Below are 22,656 nucleotides of genomic sequence, written 5' to 3' on the forward strand. Positions count from 1 at the left end.
AGTTATGATATATTTCACCTTGACCTTAAAATTCAGATCATTAAAACTTAGGCTGGCTTTTCTTTCAGAGCTAAAATGAGTCAAAGGTGGTTTAACTGTACCTTATTTATTTCAAAAAAGATTTACACAAGTTTCTCTGTTACAGCACTTTATCTGTGCATCTAATAAATTTCTTAAGCTTTTCAGAGGTTGTATGCTGCTATATTTTGTTAATTTGTTTGTGTGAACTAAATATAAACCAAGTTATCTTAAAACTTAATATATAGGCATATGCACATTACTTAATTGTTGGATTTTGACTTGTTGCCTTTGAAATCCGTTTTGGTAAAAGTGCCTTAATGCTACAGGTTTATCGGAACAGCCTGTGCCGTTTTATTTCTAAGGCAGAGTGTATCTCCAGCAGCCATAAGAAGAACAGCTTGGTATAATTAAAGACAAAGATCTTTTAATCCATTATAAAGTTCCTTTTTACTATCAGACAGTCCCCGCTGTGGCCATTTTGTCATGATAGTGTAATGGACATGAATCGCAGAGTTTCATCTTCACCAATAAATGACAACATAGAGAAATACTGAATGCTGTCTCCTCTGACGTGCACTTCTTGATCAGGGCTGGTGTGATTTCCAAGAAAACAATTAACCAGATCATATTTCACCTTGTTTGCCTTCAATGTTTATTAACCACAGTTTGGAAACTATACACTTCAAAAAAATACCATTTCCTTCTCCTCTCCATGGATTAGCTGCGTGGTTTTTTTAAAAACAAAGCATTACTTCTTAATATATACATGAACTTACTGTTCATGTAACAGCGATTGTAGTCCTCTCCTCCCCACAGACAAAAATGAAAATGAAGCCCTTGCTCTGAAATGCTCAGTCTTGAGCAGTAACTGCTAAAAAAAAAACCAACAACGAAGGAAGCACCTAAGTTAAAAAATAATAATAATAAAAAAATCAATCAGTGGAGTACAGTATACTTATTCCCCACATAGCTCTTAGCTGTTAAGTAAACACTCTTCAGAGAGGAGGTCTTTGCCCTGCAGGAGTATTCTTGCGGGGGGGGTAAACAGATTTATGAAAATAGGGCTGACGGAAGAATGGCTGGTGATTGGAATTCCCACCCTGTGCACCTGACAGGGAAGGGCTTGTGTGTAAACCGTGTGGGAAGAGGCTGGGCTGGTTGAACACGAAGGAAGTTTGGACACTGACAGGAGTAGAGCCAGGTTACTACAATAGAAGCAGTTCCCAGAAGACAGTAGTGCTTAAAATGTGCAAGGCTCTGATCCTGGAAAAAAAAATTAATTGTATTTGCATGTGTCCATGTTCCAAAATAAGCCCAACTCCCTGTAGACACAACACCTGACTGACACCCCTTTTTATAGCACCATGGGAGCCCAATGGCTGAAAAATCCATTGTAGTTTGCCAATTATTTGCACACATTTTCAAAAAGCAGTGAGCTTCACTCTGTGCACGCACTGTTTTAAAGTTGCATTTGCATAACCCAAGATGTAAATACAGTATGATCTGTCTGTGCCAGGACAGCTAAGAAGTAGACTGAATATTCTGCATAAAAGGATTGCCACTCAGGAGCATTAAAATGCCTTAAAGATATTTGCAAAAGACATCCAAAGCAGTTGCAGGTCTTTCACAATGAGGAATAAGTTAAATGAAAGACTACATCGTTCTTCACAAGTTCCCTGCTCATCTCCAGTGTGGTTCAACTCCAGAACATGCAGAACTCTCTGACCCCGATCTAGGAAAATAATATTACATTATGCATGTAAATAATCATTAAAGGTAAAATATTATCTGCTTAGAAGTATGCATGTTTTTAAGTACTTTGCTGAATAGAGCTAGAGCCCTAGGACCTAGTAAAGAAATAATACTTTAAAATAATGTCTCAGTCTTGCATTAATAATAATTTTCTGAACAATTTTGTCTTAAAGATTTTTAAGCCAAGGTGATAGCATATTTGCAAGGCACTTCTTTCAAGTGTCCTGGAAATGTCAATATATATGGATTTCATACACTTTACTCTAGAGAAGTTGGTAATAATAACTTTAGCCCAACTAAATGACTTCATTATATATATATTGGCATACCTGTTTTATGGCTTTCCCTCAAAATACACAAGGATCATACAATTAGTGGCACTTCTCTTTAATTATGCCCTGAAGGAAAGTGGGACTAGTTAACAGTGCATACACTAGAAATACAATTTTTTAAACTAACAGAAATAAAGCCCAGAGGAAGGAGTATACATCACATCGTGGCTGTGGAAGTAAAAACTGTACGTCCCATAACTGCTTACTTCTGTGTTTGCATGAGCTTCCATGCTACCTAGTAAAGCCTCTACTTTTCAAACACACACAGCTTGAATAATTACAAAACAAGTGTGCCAAGGCTACCTCAGAAAGGAAATGTACATTCATAGTAGTGAAATGTTTCTGGTGGCTGCAAATCATTTGACTGCAAGAAGATAAGCACAGACCTTGAAGCAGACGTTTTACCTGGAATATATTTCAACAGAAAGCTATGAAAAATGCTAGAGGTGTTTTGGATTCATCTTCACATCAAAAATTGCATTTTTCACTGGGGTAGCTCTTTAAAGTCAACCGTGGATGAGAGGCTGGATTAGAGTTGATTACCTGTCACTGGAGGAAAGAACATCCTGTCTGTTTAATAAGCAAAGCAAACCAAATTAATCTTTGAGTCTTCCTAAGGCAGTCAGTTATCAACCAGTAATGCTTAGTGTTTCTAAGTCACCCACGATACACTGATAAATTTTAGCTAGCTCTGTACTTCGTAGGAGAATGAGTCTTCATTCCCTTACACTAGACCAAATACTGTTTGCAAAGCCACTAATAAAGCATAACTTTTGAAAAGTTTCTTGATGATTGGCATGTGCCTTGGACAGAGGAGTGGTGTAATGTGAGACATCAGTTATTCTTCGGTCTGAATAAGGAACTCGCAGAGACTTTCTGAGGTAGCCATAAATGAGGGAAAAAAACCCCACTGAAGTAAAAGCATAGCACCATGTTCCATAAAAAAAAAAAAGAGGTTTCAGAGCACTGGTCTTTTCCTTCTCTGTGTGCAGTCAAACTCCTGGACTTGACACTCGGTTTCTGTAGAATTCTGACTGTCTTGATTCACCCATCAAACAAACCAGGTTTATGAATTTATCCTTCTTCACATCAGTGATGTCTAGTCTTAGGTAACGAGGACTGTTAATGTTACTGCATTTTTGTTACTACAAGTTCTTCATGCACACTTGGCAACGGCTGACCCTTGTTCGAAGCTGTCCTGCTTTCAGAGTTTCTGAGGGAGGAGCACTGACAAACTGCTGCGACTGTTCAACGGTCGTCAGCCAGAAGCTGTATTTGTTTGCAAAGTAATGGCATGTTCCCCTAGCACCGTTGCATTCAATGAACGGAGTAGCACGGAAATCCTCCAGGCAAGAACCCGGTGAGACAAGGGACTGACCTCCACCTTCTGCACCAGCCGCAGTATGCTGAAATAAAGACGTCAGTTTAAATGAGTTCAAACGAACAGAATGGGAGGTAAACGGGGCAGTCCTCCAGTTCCATCGTTAAAAGGAGTAAAACAGGCAACCGAAATTATGCCTTGGCTATGTCTGACTGTCTTTTGAGTCAGGGCTAGAGGTGAAGAAGCAAAGGAATGTGCTTAGGCTGAATATACAGGCCTGGTATAATGGAAAACCAGCTTTTCACTTGCAAGCTGGGAAAATTTGGAAACAATAATGCTCACTTCATACTTCTCTACCAATCTTACACTAATGAGCTTCTAGGAGAGTGCAATGGAAAATGTTCTACTTTTTCCACGGAGAGAGGGGATTAAGACAATGCTGCTGTAGCTTAAGTAGCATTTCCACATTTAAAGGTTTGAAGAACAAAGAATATCTGTGGCAATACAGAACTACTGCATCAGTGTTACTACTGAACTTAAGCAGTACAGGTGAGAAGGCCAGCTAAACGGGAACAGACTCAGGAAGCCTACAGCAGGCCAGCTGATAAAGAATAAATGCACTAGGGCAAGAAGCTACAGGGCTCTAGATTCCTGTAAGCTACTCATAGAATAGAGTCTCAGTCACCTAAGCAAAGAGGAGATCTAGAAATGTTTAAAGTTGCCTTTGCATTAGCAATAGTAACCTTACCATAAGAAAGGAGTATCCTATCCATAGGCTGCGCCAACCGAGGGGACACTGTGGGATGGTGATGTCCTGGCTGTGCACAGCCACAGCCTGGGAAGGTGCTTCGCATACTGAGCAACGACTGATGTACTGTGGGATCTGAACACTGTCCACTGGCATCATGGGGATAGGAGCAGTGGTGGAGAGCCAGTAGGACTTGTCATTTCGGCTGGCGTAGTAGCACACTTCATTGATGTTGCAGTAAATAAAAGGCATGGTGCTGAAGCGAGGCAAACATGAGCCAGCAAAACCTGGAAAAATTGGAGAAGTGGTCATACCAAGCACCTGCCAAGTGCTCCAACTCATACACGCCAGACATGAGCGGCGGAGGATGGCACAAGTGACACTGCTCCCAGTACAGATTCTGGCCAAGCAGACTTCCACCACCTCTACTACAACCACCTGCGGTACCAATGAAGATTGCTCATTTGAAACAGGATTTTGGCCTACATTGTTTATGCCCGAGAGAATTCTGTCAACTCACCAAGATCCTGGTTGTGTGACTTTTCCTGCCCCTCCACGTACAATAAGCTGTAGCCGTCCCAGAGCTTATTCATTCCTATGGGACAAGGTGGGATTTGGTCTGACTGACTGTGCTTCACTAAAGTGTATCCAACGCCCACGCTCCGACCAGGCATTCCCGGCAAACCAAGTGAGCCCGGCTTTCCAGCAACACCTAGAAGACAGAAAAGGAGTCACTATTACTAATATGCAGCGTGGACATCAGCTGGCTCTATACCTGCTTTTGGCATTGCTGCCATTGTGTTTATGTCAGTCTCGTACAATGAGGAGCCCAAGTTTTGATGCTTGTTATACGAATAACTTGACTTATCAGTTCCAAAAGAAGTCATTTCACAGTAGCACCCACCCATTTCCTACCTCATTTCATTTTCTTTTTTTGCCCAGTAACTCTGGTGCCAATGTGTTAGCACATATCTCACAGTACAATAATTCTGAGGACCTCAAAGCACCAACCAAAACCTAATCAATTCATTTTTGCTATAGTGCTCTTCATGATGATATTCCTTTGACACAGAAAGGCCAAAAGTTGTACAACAAATGTGTGGCAGAATCCAAACCTTTGCTCTTTCACTGTGCCTTTCCTCTACTATCCAACCCTCACAGCTGTGAATACCACTTTGTTCTTTCAGATCTTCAAGATGACTCCCACATCCACAAAACATTAAAACCAGAAGATGTTCAGAATTGCACCTAGGCAAACACCAGCAGTGATAGACAACAATGACATGTGACATTCTTCCCCACTGAAGATTAAATTTAATTCATTGCAGATACAAGACACAAGATTGTGTACATCCCCTGGTCTTCCTAAGGTAACTGGGTGTAGGGGAGGGTCTCTGCAGAACCTCTAGGCAAACAGCATTCTACTGATTGCCTCTTTCTGATCTCTGCTCCCCAAATCATAAAATTACCTTCAAATCCTTGTGGTCCTGGGGCACCCGAAGGTCCTGGATCCCCAGCTATGCCAGGTGATCCAGGTAAACCATCACGTCCTTTCAAACCCGATCTTCCTGGCAGACCTTTTGTACCTGAAATGAAATACAATTATTACTATAATTATTTCCTCATCCTAATGCCTTCACTCCTGCAATCATATTCCAGAAGAGAAATATGTTGTCAACAGCCATGCTGAGAGCTCACTCCTCAACAGCTGTGGTTACAAACAACTAACTCCATGCTGGGATTCCACATGATCCAATTGTCTGTTAAAAGATCAAGAGGTGCAGCTGAACATTAGACAAGGCTGAAAATGCAGCACTGAGATCTGGGATAAGCTACTGATTTTAGTCTGAAGCCACATTGGACCTAAGACTCAGGTTTCAATCTGATGGCTGTGGAAGCCTGTGAACTCTTCTCATCTCTGTCTCGCAAGATTCCTGCCATTGTGAAAACAAGAATCCTCTGGTATAATGGTCCAGCTGTTGTAAGCTGAAGAAAGTTGAGCTACCTTGCTGAAATGTTGCTTAAGACTTGAAGTCACTTCTTTTGCTTGATTTCACCCTTTTTTCAAATCAGAAGATGGGCCTTGATGTTTATCCTCAATATTATGTAAAATTAGAGCCGCTGACTTGAACTAAATTCACCGTTCCCCTCCTCCCCCAGTATTTGATGATGAGCATCTGACTGACAAATCTTTAAAAAGTCTCAGGGCAGTGAAGGGTGCTCAAAATATAAAGGCTCAGAATTTAGTGGGATGTAAGAGGAGGTGCCTGCCTATGGACCTTTAGAATCCATTCAGGACTGTCCTGATGCCAAACCAGAAAGGTCTGGCACAGATTGGATAAACCACCAATAAAATAAGTGTTCAGGATGGTATGAGTTAAAATATAACAAAACAGTATAAAGAGACAGAAGGCGTTATGCAATTGCACAGAGCTAGATGCCTAGCATGTGATCAGTAATGTGGAAGGTTAATATTAGTAGCGAGAAACATGTGACAGGGAAACAGATGGGTGTACATTTGCACAACTTTTGTAAAGATTAAGCATTAAAAATAGTATAAATAGGAGTAATTTCCCAATGAACTTCTCTCTTTCCACTGCTCTGCAGTGTCTGTTACCTGATTGCCTGACCAGTATTAATAAAGGCTCTCTCAGCTTTTACTCCCTCCACGTTTATTCACTTTAGGAGCGGGCAACAGGAAGCCAGGAACTAACACAGCTCTATTCACTCTGTAGGATTCAGGATAACATCTAGGGGGGAAGGACTGGTGCTAAGTGATGTTCCTGCTCCAGGAGTTTTCATGAATAAAAGAAAATACTAACATTTAAAAATCACCTAAGTGGCAGTGCTAAGAAAGGAATCATGGGGACTTGCTGGGCCTAGGAGAGCCAACTGGTGCAGGACCCACCAAAGTTGCTTTGCCAAACAATATGAACCACAGTGGTGCAGGCTGAAGTTCCCAGCGCTTCTCCAGTTACAATATTTCATTGACAATTCAAATAATTCTCAGTGGTGAATCATTTTCATGACCACTCCACCTGCTAGTACCAAAGCTGGTATCATATCAGCTACATCACAGACTGCTGCACCTAATTCTAAAAACCTAATTAAAAAAACACTATAAAAGTACATGAACAGAATTTATCAAATACACTCTAATAAAACATTATATTTGTATGCATTTTGCTGGAATTATTTCCTTTATTAGAAAAACCTGTAAACCTTCCTAATGCATTTGAGAAAGCGGTGGTGTTCTTCCAGAAGGGCAGCATTTCAGTGATCTGAGTGTACTTTTTACCTGGTTTTCCAGCTGGGCCCTGGAATCCAGGATCTCCATCAAAGCCAGGGACACCATCAATTCCTGGCAGACCAGGTAAGCCTGCAGGGGCTGTGATTTCTTCTGGCTGTGGGGTTATACCTGGAGCCCCTTGTCGGCCAGGGAGACCTGCACACAGTGTAAGTGACAGTGTAAGTACCCCACAAAAAATTCACAGTTTTGATTATTATACTGACCCAAAGGAGCAGTATGCTAAGAGTGCCTTAGTACATCCGCACTGGGTATCTTTGTAAAAAGTGGCGTGTCAAGCTCTTTCTAATTTATTTCAATCTCTAAGAAACCAAGAGTCCCCCAAATAAGCCCATTAAGGGAGCGCTGAAATTTTCCCCAACCCAAACCATTTGCAATAAAGTACAGCTTTTCAAATCCTCCAGCACTCACCTCGATGGCCCATTTCACCTTTCAGCCCAGGGTAACCAGGATCCCCTGGAGGCCCATCTTTACCTGGCATCCCCATAAGGCCAGGCTCCCCTCTTATACCTGCAAAGATACACAGCTAAAGACATCAGCAGCTAAGCATAGGGTCCTGATTCTGATACGTAGCTGAGGCACTGAGAAACACGCTAATGGCAGCAATGGCAACAGCAATTCAGCTCTGAGATGGAAGGGACCACAACCCTTAAGGAACTCTGTGCCCATTTTGATGTCCAGAATGGCCGCAGAGCCTCAAGACAAGGATTTCCACTACTACATAATTACACTTTATTGAAAGTATTCTTCCCCTTCCTTGGGTAACCCAGGGAAAGTGTCTGGGGACTCCACATCTTTCCTATTTGGAATCCATCTCTATGCACAGCACAGAGGGATGGGGATCTGCCAGCCTACAAAGACAGCATACATTCTTCCCTTGGCAATGGTTCTCCATCCTTTCCTGGCTTTTGAGCTGTGCAGTTTCTTTGAAACCTTGCTACTAGAGTTCTTGTTTGCAGCTGCCCTCTAGTCTCCTTTGGCAGAGACCAAAGAGAGAGCAACCTGCTCCCTGCCTTAGCCCAGAACAAGATCTCGTAACTCCTACAATCCTCGTAGCCTCTTGTGGAGACCTAAATCCACCACACTATGCCTCTGAGCATACATGATAGGTGGGATGAAACAGCACCTCCAGTCTTTGCCTAGACAGCATATGCAAGTGGGTAACTGTAGTCGTAACTGTAACAAGCACAGCACCATTGCATGTGGACATCATCTACTCAGAAAAAAACAGAGGAGAAAAAAAATCATTAGGGACACACTGAAGAGCACCTGGAGCTGGCCTCACTTTGCTGCTTTTGGAGTCAGTAAGTGAAACCTGCATGAGCCAAAAGGGAAGACTTAGACAACAAATTCAGTTGTGCTCACACCTGAATGAGGATTTGTTTCAAAGCAGTCACACTAACCACACAATAGCCATTCATACTGTCAAGGTGACAGCTGCCAAACCACACCCAGACCCTTTCAAGGCAAGATTACCTTTGAATCCAGATGCTCCAGGGAGTCCAATTGGACCAGTGGGTCCCACATCACCCTTAATGCCTCTCAAGCCAAGAACACCGGGGAGACCTGGATTGCCTGTGTCACCTTGGTCAGAAGCTGGGCCAGGGGGCCCTCGTGGTCCTGGAGGACCTGGAAGACCTAGAGACAACAGGGGTAATTAAGCACAATCTGCTCCTCGGGCAAAGTAAATGCTGGGGCTGTCCCCAGTGTGTCTTTCTAGAGGACAGTCATTGTTTGGGTGTCTGTATTTCCAGGGGTGTCCTCCTCCCAAAGGAAAAGAGCCTGCTTATATCCACTTTGGTCTCATAAACTTTTAAACCCTTTTAACCGCAGTAATTTAGCTTCAAATTCTGGGCCTGAGCATAGCCCTTGCCCCACCTGGTAGCTAGCCTGGTGACTCAGACATTCCCTAGCAGAATGAGAGCAGTGGCTTCAAATCCTTGGCCAGGGAAAGACCTAGAGTCTCAGCCTCTCCGACAAGGCTGTGAGGTATTGAATGGGTACCAATGCCATCATGACAAATCTATGACAAACTATACTTACTGTCAACCCTACAGCAAGTGCTTCTTATATACTTCTAAGTAGCAATGAAGCTTTGCTGCCTCCCAGCTCACACAGGAAACTTCTAAACTTTACACAGAGCCTATGATTACAGCTCTGGAAACCACAGTCCCAAATGGAGCTGGTGTCCAAATTTAGACATACTATGCTGGACTTAAGTACCTACCTTAGTGCCCAAGTATGTCTTCAGTACCACAACAGGTAAAATGAATATGGACTAGAAAACTTTAATAACAGGCTAAATCAAATCAGGATTCAATAGCAGGAATTGAAAACAGATCTTCTCATTCTCGATCCCTGATCTAAAACCCAGGTTATTAAAGTGATAGTACTCATCCAAGTATTTTCCCCTCAGAGCTCTTCAAAGGAAGCACATAAAGAAACAGAAATCCCCTTAGCTAGTCCACTCTCCTTAAGAGGCCTCTCTTCATACCTGAACTCCCATCAGTTCCTGGATGGCCAGCATCCCCAGGCCTCCCACGTATATCAGAAGGAAGAGAAGCTCCAGGTGTTCCTGGCAAGCCAGGCAGTCCCATAGGACCAGGGGGACCTAGAATAAGAAATACAAAGTGAGAGAGTGTACCCAAAGCTCTTCAGTGATCTTCACAGACATGGCTGAGTAGCGTTTATATTGAGGAGAACAAAGAGACATCTCACTACACAAGAGGAAAAATTACTATATTCTGCTGTTCAGGAGAGGTATAGACACTGTGAAAACTATGTAACCAACTGTTTCTAAATATATAGCCACATCACAGATTTAACATTTACCTGTCAAACTACGGACCACCTCTGTGGCTTTAGGAGTTCTCTTTGGTAATTCTGCTGACCATGCAACCCATTAATCTGAGCTGCAATACATCTTGCTCAGCTTCAGTATTTACCCATGTCTCCTGATGAGCCTTTTGGTCCAGGGAATCCTAGAGCTCCTCTACCCAAGCCTGGAGAACCTTCTTCACCCTTCGGACCTGGGAGACCTGCAGGGCCTTTCAGTCCAGCTTCACTCAGACCTAATTAAACATGGTTAACAAAGATTAAATATAGGTTGATACAAGGTTAACAAGAGAGCCTATTCAAATTGCCTAATAGCAGTTAAATTATTACACAAGCTGAGTTGTAATAAAAAATTAGCCATTTACTACTCTCTGCTGTTTTCAGGAGAGCAATAGAAAGAGATTTGGTGTCTCATGTGATACTCCGGTTGTGCAGAGTGAATTTAAACAATCTGCAAGATGCTGAGAGAGAAGCTTATGACTATTCTGGTCTTCCCACAAGCCCTTGCACAAGGATGTGAACATAGGACTCCTGTGACAGGATTTGCCTGCCAGCCTGTATGCTGTGTCTCTCAAGAGGATGCAACATAGACTCAAGCTTCTAGTCTTTAAATAATCTAGTGGGCTTCATGCTCCAACATGGAGAGATCAGTTTCCACAGACTACTGCAGAAGACACACTGAGGCACAAGTGGTGCAGGGCAGAGGCTCCCAGGAAGAGCTGCAGGGAGATGTTCAGCATGTCACTCTGGTAAGAGTAAATACTAAGCAGCTCTCTCAGGAAAATCGTGGAGGATCTATATGCTGTAAATCATTACCTTCCAATAGAGAATGTTTTAAACAAAGAAAACATGGATATCATTTGACTTCTACACATGAAGACTGTTTGTCCATTTTCATGCATAAAATGTCTGCCATAAAGTTTAAGTGCTGCTTCACAAGATGACTGTAACTAAACAAGTCTCTTTGGAAAGGCCTTTCTCCACCTCTTTACATTTAGTAAAACACTGTTTGCAAAACAGAACCACATTCTATATTATACGGTTAAAATATGAAAAAGTCCAGCAGAAGCTTCCCAAAAGCAGAATCCAGAATCTAATCAAAGAAATCAGCTTCTGATTTTACTGATGCCTTTCTTGAGCTCCATATAATGGAGGGCTATGGAAAGCAGTAAGGAAACATGCCATCACTAAGCCCAACTCAAAGCAAGCATTTGATGCTGCCCTGCTAAAATCAAACATCCATTAGAAATGGAAGAGTTTTATGATTTCATTCCATGGGCTTTCCAGCAGTGACATAGTCCTTCAGGAATTCAAGGACAACCATCACCAGAAAAATCTCTCCACTCCACCAGCTGCATCCTACTCTTACTGGCACTAAAGAAGAATTTGTTCATGCACATTCAGTATCCTGAGGTTTTTCTTCAGGTTATAAGTAAATCCAGAACTGGGTGAAATAGGGTAATTTTGTGAGGAACACTGCTCTCATGATGGACCAGTGTACGCATTTCCCCAGCTATGACACTTCTACTACACATTTCCTTTACCTGGTGTTCCAGGAGACCCTTTTGTGCCTGGCAAGCCATTCAGACCATTTAAGCCTGGAAATCCATGAAACCCTGAAGAGACATTGGGAACACATAAGTGAGCAAATAAGCAAATAATCTAGCTAGGTGGAAATGCATAAGATGTTTCACGGAGACTACAACATGTACGAGAAACCTGACACACAGGGGAATACAGTATGTAAAGTCTTCCTTCACACAGGCCCCCTTCATGGAAACTCTTCCTACTGCTCTCACTGGTTTTACCCTCAGTGAACACTCATCAGTGATCCAAATCAAGTGAGAGCCTCTCCCTTTCCAACCACTCCGCTGCTCGTTTCTAGCAGCTGGTGCCTGCGCTAACATTGCCAAGAAATGAGCTGATTTCCCACACACAGCTGGCCCACGCATAAGAGTGCTGCCTGCCTGCTGTGATATACTTGGCCGAAACACTGGTTTTCTGACCCAATTTCTCCCCCCATGTGCAGGCTCCAGATATACCTTTAGGTCCTGCTGTTCCACGAGCTCCAGGGAATCCAACAGATCCCGGCTGCCCTGGAGGTCCTGGTGGCCCAGGGATTCCTCTGAGCCCAGCATTTCCAGGGATTCCTAAAAACAAGCAGAAAAATGTTGCTGTACTACACATCCAGGATGGAACAGCTCACAGCTCCATCTTACAGCTTCTGTTCCTGCACTTAACTCATAAGATGGGTGAATAAACTGCTATTTAGATAAAGCAAAACCAGATCCAAATCTCTCCTCACTACCACTACTAGCATAGCACTTATCAAACTATTTATTTGATAGCTTTTTTTTTTTTTAATCATAGCAATGACATTCTTCATCATCCACCAAGTGACACACTGGAACAGTTCACATACTGAATAACTAATTAAATTGTTTTTCAAATAAAATATTCCAATAACAAATTTCACTGTTCTCCCATCTTTAATCTTGATAACAATTTGAGAATCTAGGTGCTAGGTACACCACCACCCAAAGACACTTGTAGCCATCCTTCTGGTAGGTTTGGCTCTAAAGAGGGAATGGACAGAAGTGTTGCAATGGAAGATTTTAGAGCAGCCTTGCCCATAAGCAGCTGCTACTACTGCTTGTATCTAACTCAGGTCTTCTCTATTTGTTAAAGGAATTCCTTTAGGTTTCCATTGTGCGGGATTCACCACATGGTTGACCACAGGATCAGTCACGACAGGACAAGGTGACACCTTACACTAGTGTCAAAGAAAATTCCCATCTTCTTGTCAACCTTCTTCTTTAAGCCTCAGCTGAGACAGGCCAACCAGGGCTAAGGAAACAACAAAGTGAGGCTGTTCCACAGCCACACCATGAGCTGCAGAACTTAAGATGCCTAGACCAGTACCTGCTGGTCCTTCTTGGCCAAGATCTCCTGGGCCGCCTTTGAGTCCATTCACCCCAGCGGTTCCTGGGTAGCCCGGTTCACCCTTGAGTCCTTCTCTCCCTCTCTCTCCTGAAAGGATAAAAGCAGATGGCATGCTAGAGCACAAGTCAAACTGGAGGCAGGTGTGAAGAGAATGAGAAACACATTATGTTGAGGCTACAGCATTTGTGTCTGCTTAGCCATGGTCTGGGCTCTGGACTGGACTCCCTGGATGCCAAATAACAGTGCAAGTTCACAAGTTCCTCCTCAAGAAGTGAAGTGGGACCCAGCATTAAAATTGGGCTGGTCTCGGACACGTTCATTATCTCCAGATTTGTGCCCCACCTGGATTCCAGATTCCTCAAATCTCACTTCCAGGAGAGGACTAAAGTATTTAAATGTATAGATTACAAAAATACCCAAATTGGGCAATGCTATCCCGTTTAATCTCTAGAATTTTGCATTCTTGAAGCGAGCAATCAAGGGCTACTTTACCTGGGAACCCTGGGTCCCCTCGCTCTCCTTTTGCTCCAGCAATGCCAGGAATGCCAACAGATTCTCCCTGGTCACCTGGAAAAGAAAGACAAGGTGGGGAGGCCATTCCCTAAATTGACTGGGGGGAGCAGTTTTCAAGGCTGCTCAATAGCCTTGCTTATGAAAATAAACCTTGCCTATACTTAAAACCCATGGAGCAAACAAAGACAATAGCAAGGGATGTACCTGAGTTTGAAAATGCTTATAACAGCAATGGATGCAAATTCACTCATGCAAATGCATGATAAGACAAACATTTATGGATAATTCCACAACATCCTGCCCTTTATACTTTTGACACAAGGAGATGAGAGAGAAGGGTGCCTCTCATACTGTCCAACATGCTTCACACAGTGCTGTGGCCAAACTTTCAAAGGACCATAAAGTATTTAGGCATTTGGCTTGGGACTGCTCTCATCTGAATGAAGCCCCTTACACGGGGACATGTACTTCAGAGCCAGTCACTGGAGAGCAACAGACACTTCTAGAACACTACTCATTCATTTTAGTCATGACTATTAGGACTGTGTGTACTGAAAGACCATGTATACTATGAAAGATTTCTTACCCTTTGGACCAGGGAGGCCAATAGGTCCTGGGAATCCAAGTGTTCCTGTGATACCATCTGAACCCTGGGAAAAAACCCAAAACAAAACAAAATTAGTCTTTGCTTTTTACTCTTGCTGTTCCAAGTTTGGGTCATATGGGATAACCAACCGCGAAGATGTGGGAAGAAATACTATCCAAAGTGTCATTCAACAGTATGAGACAAACAACAACAATTTGGAAGTTTTGTAAGGAAAAAATCCTGCCAGCTTCTGCTGCTTTGCTATAGGAGTACCAATTAGAACACAGGATTTTCCTAAGAGCACTCAGAGAAGATGAAGATACTTAAGAAGGTATTTACCCTCTCTCCTGGCATTCCTGGAAATCCTATGATACCATGTGTACCCTTCTGTCCTGGCAGCCCAGGCTGTCCAGGTGGACCAGGGAAGCCTAGGTCACCATGAAGACCTCTCTCTTTGCTTGCTGACCCAGTTGGACCAGGGAGACCAGGCTGTCCACGGCTTCCTGGGATTCCTTTATCACCTGGGTTATACAATAGAGTGTAATTTCATTTCATAATACAGACATTCAGTTTATTTGGGCCAATTGACCTGTGACCCAAAGCTCCCCTTAAAAAGGAGGAAGGGATGGCATTAGTTCTGCAGAACAGAGCTTCAAAGGAAAATTGTTTTCTCAAAATTCAGAACTGCCATATGCAAATCTTGCTAGAATGCAAATGGCAGAACAGAAAATAGTAATACTGCAGGCGCTGTCAAAAGGACGGACCATACTTCACTGAGAATAAGCAGTTACTGAACAACTGATACTGGCAACAAACTACAATGTTGTGAAATACCTCTCGGTCCAGGGAATCCTCCAAGTCCAGCTAATCCAGGATCTCCTTTGTCTCCTTTGAATTGCAGTGCCTGCTCTGGAGGCCCAAGAACAGGAAGACCAGGTGGACCTACATCACCTCTGTCACCTAAAGAAACAAGAAGTCAGGGAATCTTGCAAAATAATCTAACAGAGAAAGGGTATAACACCAGAAGCTGGCAGACAAAAACAGAACTCCTGATGCAAATTCATCAGTAAGTGCTCAGCATCTTTGGCAACCAGGCCTAAGTATTTCACAAGGAAGAAAATAATACAGTATTTAGAAGAAAACATTAAATACGCAGATATCTCAGAAAGGCCTCCTAAGTCCCTCTGCTGCACAGCCAGGAAAAGCCTTTCAGCTGTTTCTCACCTTTTTGACCTTGGAGTCCCACAACTCCAGGGCTCCCTTTTCCTCCAGCTGTGCCAGGAGTTCCTTTAAACCCATTCACCCCAGGGACACCAGGCAGGCCTGGCATGCCGGGGAAACCAAGCAGGCCAGAAGACCCTTTCTCGCCTGTATAGAAAAGTTGAGAAATAGAAAGGGAGAATTAGTCTCCTCTGGTATACTGCATACCCACCTAGCTGGCAGGTAGAAGCAGCATGGGTCTGGCCCAATCACCCAAATCTGAGTAGTAAAACTTCATGGCGCAAGCACAGCATGGCCACTTCTCTCATGGGTCTCCACTCATGATACTTTCAACCAGCACTTTTCAGTTCACCTTTGAGAGCCTGGTCCTGCTTCCACTGGAGAGCAAAACCCAATCAATTTCCAAGACAGCAGCATGCAGTTACATAGCTCTATTCTCTCTGCCTAAAATAACACAGAATTCTCCAAGTAACCGACTGTATTGGTGTTTAATGACCATACAAGGTGTAAATTTTTACTTCCCATTTGGTTTGTGCTTCATTCTCTCCCTTTAAATTTCATTCACTGTTCCTCATTTCTTCAATTTCCTTGTCTTTCTATCTTGATTTACATGATCCTTTGTCCATAAGGGCCTAAGTCCTTTAAGATGGATCTCCCTATGACCATGATTTGATCATTAAATCCATCATTTGTAATTCATAACTCAGCAGCAAAACAAACGCATTCCAACACTAGTTGGGAATTCATTCTCTTCTAACAAGTTGGGCCTAAACTCAGTATTAACAAGGTTATTTTTTTTGTGGGCACAGTAATCTCAGACTATTCCCCTAGTGGAACACATACCTTTTGGCCCAGAGAAACCTGGACGTCCATCTTGACCAAAAGGCCCTGGTGGCCCTAAGAATCCTCTTTCCCCAGGAGATCCTGGAGTCCCATCAAGACCTGGGAAGCCTTTCATACCAGCAGGGCCTTGTGGACCTACATCCCCAGTCAAGCCTTTGACTCCAGGAAGTCCTGAATCAATAGAAGAAAGAACTCAATAGATTATGTCACACAAACACTAGGACAATTTGTGGACAGCTTCCCAAAGTCTTTAAACACAGCATCGTTTTTAATGAGACAAATGGACCTTATGGCACATGCAGCCTACTAGAAGGCATAAAGCTTAGAATTGCAAAAGCATTAGTCATCTAATAATAAAATACCTATGAAGAAGGTTACTGCCTACATCACTACACAACTGGCAAGAGTGAAACCCCTTATGATGTATCCATTTTTGTCTCCTTTACCAGACACTAAACTGTAGCGCACCAGCCTTACCTTTATCATCAAGGCAGCCAAACCAGAATGGGAAGCATCATTAATGCCAGCTTCTGCTACCTACCCCATCCTCTGGGTGAACCAGAGATCAGTTGGAGAGGCTTGTTTTTACAAGTTTCTTTTCCACCTTGGTAGTTAAAGTGTTACTTCTCAAGACCAAATTGCTCACAAAGGGAACAAGCTTCTGATTGTGCTGTCACAAAACCAACACCATATGCACTGTTTTGCCTCTAAGTGTTTCAGAATGTTTCTAGCTAAAGCTTTGTAATGGTTTACAATTTTAAATAAAGGCTCAAACCATTGAAAACAGAATGCTCAGATCCAAAGGGAGGACGAGAAGGAAAAATGAGGTGGCTTCTAAAAAATGGCACTTGCAGCAGTAGCACCCAATGTACGAGCTTCATTATACTCAGGGCTTAAACATTTTAAGCTACAACCCAGTATTTTTTAAAGCAGAAGATGAAATGGCTGCTTTATTTAAGACAAAGAAAACACACACACTTAAAATCTGTACATAATAAGGATTTCCTTACAGGCTTCAGGCTTTGTTGCTGTCTGAGCATTCTCACTACAATGGTTCTTTGCCTTCTGGTTTGATTAGCAATAATAAGGGGTATCACCTATAGTCAATGCAATTCTTGTAGCATTAAAAGCTAGGTTGTTAGTCCATGAGCTTTTATGCTACACTGCATTTTCTCACCTTGACAGCCTATGTGAAGAACCCATAACCAAACAGTGTGACATCAGAAATGGAGAGTTGATGATAAATGGAATAGAAACATGGTGAAGGAAAAAACAGACAAAATATGTAAACGGAAAGAACAAAGGTACAAAAGAAATTAATGATTCAGAGAGACAACAGTAACAAAAAAACCTTAATCATTTAGAGCTTGTCATCCTAGCAATGGGAGGTTTTTAAAAACAGTTGAAGGAAAGTCATATATGGTATACAGTCCAAAAATGTAAAGCAATAGAGAGGCAAAAACAATGTTAACGTTAAAATAAAAACCCCCAAACTTTAAAACTCTATGATTTTCATCTCAAATGACATTACTGCTTTCATTCATTTATTGTCACTGTGCTCCAGCACTGTCATTCTGCATGTCAGAACAGACGAGTTATGTCAGACCATTATCTACTAGTTTCCAGGTCCCTCTTTGCTTGGTTCTCAAGTCTTGCATATACTGTTATCATGAAACACTTTAGTCTGTGCAGCTCGAGAGATACTACTGTACTCAAGTGGTGGTTTTTCTTCCCCTTAAAGTGAAGGGAAATAAATTTCTCTTCTGCCTCAGTGAAGAGAAAGACAGAGAAGACATAAGCGCTTGTTCTGAGAAAGCCAACAATTTCTCAATATATCAAAGCTACATTTCAAGCAACCTCATACATTAGAAATTAATCATCATGAAAATGGGAAATGAAGATTAGTAAATGATACAGCCAGCATGTAAGAGCAGTGATGTTAACAATATCAAGACATTTAAGATGCTTTCTCTTCTCTTTCTGCTCTACTTCTTACAGCCTTGGGGCACCATTTCTAGGCAGGAGTTGTCCAGCAGCCAGAGGCAAAAGGCTCAAATTCTGCACTTTGTTACCCCTAACCAGAGGTAGGAGCTCACTCCTAGCAAATGCCAAATCTCTCCCACACTTCCTCAACATTGCAGTGTTCAGCTTAGCTAGTTGTCTTCATCTGAAGACATTACATACCTGGTGCTCCTGCAAGGCCAACTGACCCCAAGGGTCCTGGTTTTCCCTTAATGCCAAAAGGACCTCCAGGACCGGGAGGTCCCCGCAAGCCAGGGACACCTGAATATCCTGGATTACCCTGTTCGCCTTTAGTACCTAGGAGGCCTGGTCTTCCGTCTAGCCCTGGGAACAGAGAGGTGGGAGGTTACAGAACAAATAAAGCAAAATTCACACTTTTAATTAAAAAGTGAGTTTTAATAAAAGCCTTTGAGTTCTATTAGATTCTAAGAGAAAAATCAGCAAATCACCACCTGTGAGCAGCTTAGAGGACTGCTAACACAGTATCTTAAAGAGATTGGAAAGAGGAAAGATTTTTGAAAGAGAAACGGTTTGATATTCCCAGATACAAGCAGTATCAGTGCTTACCTTTTGGTCCTGGAAATCCAAGATCACCTGTAAGCCCTTTATCACCTGGGAGTCCAGGTCGGCCACGCTCTCCCAGGGCTCCAGTCTCAGCACCAGATACATCTCCAGGAGTTCCTTTCATTCCAGCTAAGCCTGAAGCACCCATTTTCCCAGGCAAACCATCTGTTCCATCCAGTCCTGGAAGTCCTTGTGACCCTTGCTCTCCTCGAGGCCCAGGGAAGCCTTAAAGAGAAAAACAGTAAATGTCACTCAGCAGTACAGAATATCTGCTTCCAATAGCATCTCTAACAAAATCAAAGTTGTAAAAATTTCCATGCAAGAAGTTGTTTGGAAAGTTGCAGAATGTTTCAGTACTGAATTAGAAACAATAATTGGTGACAGAAAGTGATGAATCTGTTTAAAACAGTTAAAATATCCTTTCATATTATTCTTTTTTTTTTTCCCCAGAAAAGAATACTTTAGGAGTATCTGGGAGCTGCAGCTAGTCACAGCTTTACAAGCTTGGTTTCACTAGATGGCAGATCAGGCAAAAAGGACAAAAAAAGGAGGGAGATAGCCATTTCAGGCTACAGACAGACAGTATCTCACTACCACTATCAACCACAAAAGCTGCAAAGATGTTATATTCATCACACCTTTCTTACTTTGTCCTCTATATCAGACAACTTCTGGCACTGTGGGGCAGAAGACACTGGCAGCCTTGGTACAAGGAGGACTGGAAAGTACTCTCCCGGTACCAAGCAGACACTAAACTGCACTGCTGTGTGGATGTGTCACACTGCTCAGGGGTTATGTCAGGAAATCAGTGACCCCATAAAGATTACATTCCCCCTTAATGTAGTGAAAGGATAAAAGATTTCTTCAGCCATATCCGGAGAAACCTGGATGGGTACACAGCAACCTAGCTTTAGGAATCTTCCCTCACCACCTCTGCTTCTTGCTCTTTATTTACACAACCATCAGAAATTTTCACAGCTAAAGTGAGTCCAAACACTGTGTACAGCGTGGCTTTACCAGAGTACCACATGGCTTAAAACAAGTTTTACACTAAACCTGTAGTTAACCTAAACTGTAACAAAGCACATGATGATGGTCTCTGGAGAAACAAATTGTGTTCATTGTCCTCTTTTCTTCCAGCAGTGATATAATACTATAGGCAGGTAACAAGTATCTTGAACATTTCTTTTGTTTTCTTCCAAGCTGCAACCATTTGTTTGCAGAGATTGCATTTGGAAGGAGCACAACAGAGCATTATGAATGTACCAGGCAGAAAAGTGGCCTAGAAGGTCGGACAACTCTTTTGATAAAATATTGTACATATTAATCAGGCAATAAAAAGAACTCCAGTAACTTCTCTCTTACCAGGTTCCCCTTGCAAGCCTATTATTCCTGGAGAACCTGGCTGTCCTTTTGACCCAGGTAATCCAGGTTGGCCTAGAATGCCAGGAAAGCCTTTGCTGCCTTTGGGACCTAAGGGCAAAAATATATCAATAAATAATATTAATGAATGAATAGTGGAAGACAAAAACACAGCATGAGAAAACAGGTTCAAATCTTTTCGGCAAAGCTAGTGCTGAAAACACTCGCTGGATACACAGTTTAAGCTAAATAAAGTCTCAAAGCTATGGCTGTTTCATCAGCTATATAAACACAGGAGAGGGTTTGTGTTCAGAGGTTACTTGAAAGGGAAAAAATGGTGCAGTCATTATGATCCTCCATGGGATTTAAGCCTAGTCTCTTTGAAAAAAAAAGAACATTGTTCTGCCAGTTAACTCTCTGGAATAACTATCACTCAAAGGAGATTAATTAGCAGGTATTATCTTCCCTGAGGAATAAGTGCTTCTTGGTAGTCAGCCAGTGCATTACAATCAGCTTGTCTCCCTACCTGGCAATCCTGGAAAGCCGGGAGTCCCAGGGGGCCCATATGCTCCAGGAACTATGCAGGGCAAGGTGATACCTAAAACAAAGAAACACTGAAGTTGCACACAGCCCCTTTCAGAGAGACTGTCATAAGAGGAACATTTAGTATCCAGATGTTTTTACAGGACATATCATAAGTGGCTGTGAGTGAACTTACACACATCAAACACCGCTGACATCTCAAATACGTGATGTTAAAGAAAAGAAAAGGCATTCGGAGCCTGGCGATTGTTTAATCCATCCCTACTACTGACTTACTGCATGACCAGTAAAAGGTAGCAACTACTGCTGTGCACTACTTGTGGCACAATATCCATGGCTTCCACTCAGCAGCTGTGCCTCCCTGGGGTAGGGGCTATGCAACAGGCATTGAAAAGGCAGTCTGTGACTCAGGGACCTTAAGGTCCAGGCTGAGAGCTTTCAAAGTCAGTGGGAGCTGACAGGTGTTCTAACTTTTAAAAACTGAGGATGTTTCTAAGCGGTAGATAGATAGCACGCTATAGCGTGAAATTCTAAAATAAATGTGCACATGCAAGATAAAATACATATCTAGGGAATATTGACAGGTGTTTAAAAAAACCTGTCGCCCAAGAGTTTAGGCCAGAGAGGTGCATGCGTGGAGGGTGGAATAGCAAGGATTTTTTTATTTCAACCTTATTCTCCAACTGCTCCTTCTACAGTCTGTCAGAATAAGAAATAACAACATGGCTTAAAAGTTTATTAGCAGCAAACAAGACTCAGCAATGGCAAAGCTCTTTGACTGACTTCCATCTCTCAAAAAAAGGCTCTGTTTGTACTAGCAATCCCTCTTCAGCGGAATGAAATTCATGTGGCATTATCAGAGTTGCTGGCACATCAGATTTACCTGAAAGACCTCAAACACTTCCAACATTCCTCCTTGTAGGTCACTGACAATTTGAAGTCACATTCACACAGTCACAGAAACGATTATCACAAAAACTTTCCAAGTCCAGAAACGCTTCCAGTTACTTTAAGAGGAGTCTGTGCTAGAACTATAGAATTAGCTCCTACGCTGTAACAGCTGGCTTAGCCTTAAACTATCATAGATATCCTTTCTAAAAATGAAAATCTAAAGGACTTTGAAAGCTATTTAGTCAGAGAGATTACATACAAAAGATGACTACTAAAGCAAATTTGGGGAAGAGAGGTGTTTTTTTTCATTACTCTGAACACTTTTATATGCACAGAGAAACAGCTGCCTAACTGCACTGTTGCCCAATATTTGCTAATTCAAATTTGGCATCAACTCCAAGGCTGATTAAGGATGAGATAATCAGGTATCACAGATACATTGTTTCTCATTTCCTTACAACTCTCTTTGCAGGGAACCTTCTATTCAAGATCCATTCCCAGACTGACAAGCCAAATTTATTCATCAAGCCATTCAAGAGCACTCCAAATTGTGACTGCGTTCGGTTCTGAGGCGGTAATCTGGTCTAAATCAGGCAACACTGGAGGTATTTCTTCCAGCACAGCCAACACGAGTTAAACACTCCTTTTCAGAAAAGATTAACATTTTCAGATGACTAACAAATTTTATTAACAAAAGACCCCGAGTCAAACTATTTCCTGGATAAATACAATCCAATCAGTGGGCTTCTGTATGGATAATAAATATGGCGCTCTGCTTCTCACATTGACAGTGGGAATAGGGGTCTCAAAATGGCATAGGCCAGGACAAAAACCTCATAAAGTAACCCAATA

The 22,656-nt window shown here is 42.3% G+C and overlaps 1 protein-coding gene across 4 annotated transcripts in view; it reads right to left on the reverse strand.

Annotated features, from left to right (window-relative positions):
• Positions 1-573: 573 nt before the first annotated feature.
• COL4A6 (collagen type IV alpha 6 chain) overlaps positions 574-22,656 on the reverse strand; it is a 143,142-nt gene continuing 121,059 nt past the window's right edge. For 2 of the 4 annotated variants that reach the window (XM_075513114.1, XM_075513115.1), the window contains 22 exons: positions 20,897-20,968; positions 20,374-20,481; positions 19,012-19,233; positions 18,607-18,768; positions 16,423-16,593; positions 15,583-15,726; positions 15,193-15,318; positions 14,698-14,879; positions 14,359-14,422; positions 13,752-13,826; positions 13,239-13,346; positions 12,359-12,466; positions 11,861-11,932; positions 10,427-10,552; positions 9,976-10,092; positions 8,958-9,119; positions 7,893-7,991; positions 7,473-7,619; positions 5,644-5,760; positions 4,695-4,886; positions 4,175-4,461; positions 574-3,511 (listed from right to left, as the gene is read on the reverse strand). In XM_075513114.1, coding sequence (XP_075369229.1) covers positions 3,251-3,511; positions 4,175-4,461; positions 4,695-4,886; positions 5,644-5,760; positions 7,473-7,619; positions 7,893-7,991; positions 8,958-9,119; positions 9,976-10,092; positions 10,427-10,552; positions 11,861-11,932; positions 12,359-12,466; positions 13,239-13,346; positions 13,752-13,826; positions 14,359-14,422; positions 14,698-14,879; positions 15,193-15,318; positions 15,583-15,726; positions 16,423-16,593; positions 18,607-18,768; positions 19,012-19,233; positions 20,374-20,481; positions 20,897-20,968 — 3,122 coding nt within the window. In that variant the 3' untranslated portion in view covers positions 574-3,250. The remainder of the gene's footprint in view (positions 3,512-4,174; positions 4,462-4,694; positions 4,887-5,643; positions 5,761-7,472; positions 7,620-7,892; positions 7,992-8,957; positions 9,120-9,975; positions 10,093-10,426; positions 10,553-11,860; positions 11,933-12,358; positions 12,467-13,238; positions 13,347-13,751; positions 13,827-14,358; positions 14,423-14,697; positions 14,880-15,192; positions 15,319-15,582; positions 15,727-16,422; positions 16,594-18,606; positions 18,769-19,011; positions 19,234-20,373; positions 20,482-20,896; positions 20,969-22,656) is intronic. The other 2 variants (XR_012777291.1, XR_012777290.1) reach the window with 2 other exon arrangements.

Source organism: Mycteria americana, chromosome 10 (genome assembly GCF_035582795.1).
Source record: "Mycteria americana isolate JAX WOST 10 ecotype Jacksonville Zoo and Gardens chromosome 10, USCA_MyAme_1.0, whole genome shotgun sequence".
Lineage (NCBI taxonomy): Eukaryota > Metazoa > Chordata > Aves > Ciconiiformes > Ciconiidae > Mycteria > Mycteria americana.